This window comes from Pundamilia nyererei, unplaced genomic scaffold (assembly GCF_000239375.1).
Source record: "Pundamilia nyererei isolate P.nyererei 1_Seehausen unplaced genomic scaffold, PunNye1.0 scaffold02387, whole genome shotgun sequence".
Lineage (NCBI taxonomy): Eukaryota > Metazoa > Chordata > Actinopteri > Cichliformes > Cichlidae > Pundamilia > Pundamilia nyererei.
The window spans coordinates 590-5,083 of NW_005189788.1; the positions used below are offsets into that span (position 1 = coordinate 590).

Here is a 4,494-nt window from a genome sequence, read left to right on the forward strand (position 1 = left end):
TCCCAAGGCTCCTCTGGGATCCAGAAAACATCTCCCCGTATGTGAGTCCTCTATGAAGAGCAGCCTTTTCTTATCGCCAGCGGTCACGGCCGCTACAGAGCGCTGGCTGGGCAGACTCATTTCCCCAGGCCTTAAAACTACAAGGCAGCCAAAACGCTGGTGGTAAAAACACAGCCCTTTTCCACGGTGCCGCGATCCCAACCACCATCGATGAGTCGGAGTCCCCAGGAGAATTGGTGGGAGATGCCGTCGGAACTATCACCTGGATGCTGAAGCTCCTAGTACCCAGAAGAGCGATAATCCTTCGAGGCCAGCAGCAGGGAGTTGATGAGGCCAGCTCGCACTGGTGCCGATAACTGTCAGAGGAAGACATGAGTAAAGAGGAATCCAGCATCATCCATTCCTAACAAGGACAGCGTGCTCTCTATGAGCTCGAGAGCGGTACCATCATCCAGGCCCGAGAAAGAGAGGAGTTTCTCGGCCCGCTCTGCGTCGGAGAGGAAATAACACCGCAGAAGCAGCGCCTTGAGAGTGGTGTATTTCCCTTGGATGGGGGGTTCCTGGAGGAGGGTCATCACACGGCAGGTGGACAGTGGATCCAGCGAGGTTAAATGAAGACAGAAAACATATAAATCACCTTGAGCGACTGTTGTTGTGATTTGGCGATAGATAAATTGAATTGAATTGAAAAACTAAACAGCAGTGGTGTTTGTAGTGTTACTGAAGTTGGGCTAGCTGGTATGTGGAGCTAGCTACACAGCTATGGTTAGCATAATATAAACACAGTGAAGCTGGAGGGTGAACGCTAACTCTTTTTTCCTCTAGATAAAAGCTAACATGAGGGTTCCCAAAGGTCAGGGACAAATGTAATCGCATGGCAGGATGCTGTGAACGGATCACACTTCAGTCAGGAGAACGACTGAGCTAATCCATCCACAATATGAGGTTAGCCATTAATACACTGCTGCATGGGCTGGGCTGTAGTTAAATCGTAAGGGTTTAAAAACTGAGCTTTAAAATGAACAGTGGTAATAAAAACCGAGAGAGGCCGACAGTGATCACTGACCTTTTGTAGGGGCTTGTTTAGATTACACGGAACAAGATCCAAAGCATTAAAACATGTTAAAAACACAACAGCCTTATTATAAAACTCAGAGTAGTTTGAACCAGGAAGCAGGATTCATCGGGTCATTGTTTACAAATTGGTTATTGGTTATCCCACCTGCTGTGAATGTTTTAATTCAGTACAGTTGTTGTTATTATCATTATGTCACATCCTGTTTATGACAGTTAAAATAAATAGCATTCATATAAGAAATAAAATTGTCTCATGTAAACTGTATGTGGTGTTAAATTGGCCTATACTACTGTACTATAATGTTGGTCATAAGGGTGGTACTTCAAGAGCCGTATATTTTATGAGGTGGTACTCATTGTGAAAAGTTTGAGAAGCACTGGTCTATGTGAAACTTGATATCAGTAATAAACTAGGGTGCATCAGTCATTGATTAGTTTGACTGACTGCAAGGAAATGGACTAAGTTGAACTAATTCTAAATCGTACTGTAGTTACTCTGATTTCAGATTTATATTCATGGTTTCATATTTACATGTTTCTTCTCAGTTTGTTTGTTTTTGGGCAAATTACATTTATTAAATGAACATGCTCAGAGTTGTGAAACTTCAGCTCCCACAATGCTTTGGAGGCTATCAAAAGAAAATGCATGCACGTCAACTATAAATACACACCATGAGGCGTTAGTAAGGTATCAGGGCGTAATGAACTCTTCATTTAATTATGGAACATTACTCCTGCATTAACACAAATCATCATGTAATTCATAAAAACAGATCTAAGTGGTTTCGTCGTCTTCTGGGTTAAGTCAGGCACTTATTGCTTACCTGTGTCTTACAAAGGAAACAAAGGACAGCTTGACCTGAAGACTCAAACACGTCTCAGTCATGTTCACAATAGGAGGAGGAAACACATTCAAAGTGATACAGAACATAACAAATATAATGAGATGAAAATAAAATCTGTTTGAGGTTTAAAGAATGATCAAATCTATAAATGATCAGAGTCCAGGTTGAGAAAAAATGTCTTAGCTGAAGTTACAGGCTGGACTCAAAAAACTTTAAAGGAAAATCCACGGTCTGTATGTCCAACAATCTCAGCAGGTAAGTCAGGCTGAAACTGGCTCCTGGGAGGAAAAGAGGACAAAGAAGGCAAACGCAGAAACAGCAGACTGACCATACAGAGGTGAGTAACCACACTATAAACCACTGTAAGTCCTCTGTATTTAAAGGAGCCAGCTGTGTTCCAGCATGGTCCCTCCCCTGTGGTGTAAGGTGTGGTTAACACATGCGTAGGTTCTATACTGACACAGTGTTTTTATACGGTTGTCCACGCTTGTCCCTCCTTCCTCCGCCTCTCACTCTTACCCCACTCTTCTTACTTCTAACACTTTTCCTGTTATGTTCTTTACCTCTTTTCACCACATCCAAACGGTCACGGTCTAACTTCCTGATGAGTCACTTAAACACTGATATTGAAAATCTAGAACAATTATTACAAAATTATTACTTATTTTTCTGTTTTAAAACTGATTCATTGTCAATATCGTATGATTTACTTTTAGCTCAATCAGAATGCATATATATTCTTTTTATGACTGTGTTCAGCACTGTTTTTTTTTTTTTTGTTTTTTTTTTACTTTAATACATAAAAACTGAAGAAACAAACAAAGTTATGTCTTCAAACATGACTCAAACAGCACCACACATCCTCGCTGCATGCTGTTTCTCCTCTGAGTTTAATTGTGAAAGTCATTTGCTATAAAAAAATTTATTTTGAAAGATCAAAAGGAAATGATCAGGTTTTCTCTGTCTAACTTAAGAGGACCAAACCTTTGGTGCAGCAGCAGCTGCGTGTTGTTGTTATCAGGACTTTAACTGGTGATGAAGATGTTGCTGCCACTCCTGCTCCTCGTACTCGGTAAGAGCGCTCTTTGAATGCAAACACAATTACACAGCTGTTTGTGCTTTTAGACAACATAAAGTCTAACATGAGTTTACTGGATGTAAACTGACTCTACTTGACTTTATTCCTTATAACCCCCTCTGGGACTTCATGCAGGGCGCTCACAGGGTTACAGCTGAGTTCATATCTGTTTAAGACGAACTATCTGTGTGTTCCAGACGTCTGTTTCTTACTGATAGAACCACAAACCTGCCAGAGAGTAGTGACGTTTGACAAGATTAACGACTATGGCAAAAAAAAAAGAAAAAAAACTTGTCGAATGATACAGATGAAAATTGGTTGTGTTGCCAGTTGTGTGTAACATTGTCAGTGGTGACACTTTTCTATGTTGTAACACTAAGATGTTTATTTACTAATAAACTGTTTTCTCTGTGTGTGACTGTTTCTGGCTCGTTTGATGTTGTTGCATGGTGAGGTTATTTGTTAAAAATTGATGGACTGCGGTGTCATTATTAGCGCTGTTGTCTCATAAAAAGAAGGTGTCTGGGCTCAGATCTGCTTGGTTTCCTCCTTTCACCTCAGTGTTGTTCAGTTTTCTTTAACATCTTTGATGTCCTTTCAGTGTTTGTTGGAGAGGAAGGATACATGTTTGAATGCTTTTCATAATTACATTACGTTACATACACTTTCTGAAACGACTTTGTATGAACCCAAGGAGAAAATCCACTGCAAATACATAAACATGTTTTTGTTGTGTGTGCTTGTGTCTCCTTCCAGTTTCCCAGCATGCCCTGGCTCCGGTGGTGGAGGTGTATGAGGGGGAAAAATCTATCCTGTTGCCTTGCAAGTACTCAGGTTTTATACCTGAGGAAAATCCCACAGTGCTGTGGACTCGCAATGATCTCAACCCCAAATCTGTCCACCTACGACGAGAGGAAACAGATGATCTGAAAGGGCAAAACCAGCATTACAGAGGGCGCACATCAATGAGGCCTGATGCTCTGGACAGTTCAGACTTCAGCCTCACTCTGAGAAAACCCCAAATGACTGATAGTGGCAACTACACCTGCTCCATCGGAAATGAAAGACAGGAACGGAAACTGACAGACATACAGCTGCATGTCAAAGGTAAGAAACCCAACACCTGTGATTATGAAGGTCAGAGGTCAAACTAAAGAGTAACAAAAGAGATCCTTCTAGTTCTGAAAGCTGATAAAATAGCAACAATGTTCTCTAGAAGCAACCACACTGGAAAAATAAAAACATGAACACCAAAGAAGAAGAAAATAGAATCTTATTGGTACAATTTTTGGTGTTTCTACTAAATCTGGATAACTTGATCCAGAAATTCTTACATGTGCAGGAAAACCAGCACCTGACAGGCCTAATACGGACAGACAATAACACAACATGACTGTTACTTAAGTGTGATTACTAACAGTAGTACTGTGAAGACCTGGCACAGTTTTGGCTCACAAGCTTTCCTGATATTTTTCATGCAGAATAGAGATTTTA

General features: G+C 40.9%; 1 protein-coding gene across 1 annotated transcript; it reads left to right on the forward strand.

Annotated features, from left to right (window-relative positions):
• Positions 1-2,933: 2,933 nt before the first annotated feature.
• Positions 2,934-4,107, forward strand: LOC102201425 (V-set domain-containing T-cell activation inhibitor 1-like; the record flags this gene model as incomplete). The annotated part of the gene is made up of 2 exons (XM_005755653.1): positions 2,934-2,994; positions 3,757-4,107. Coding segments are annotated over exons 1-2 (388 nt in total), but the record flags the coding sequence as incomplete, so codon positions are not given.
• Between the last annotated feature and the right edge of the window lie 387 nt (positions 4,108-4,494).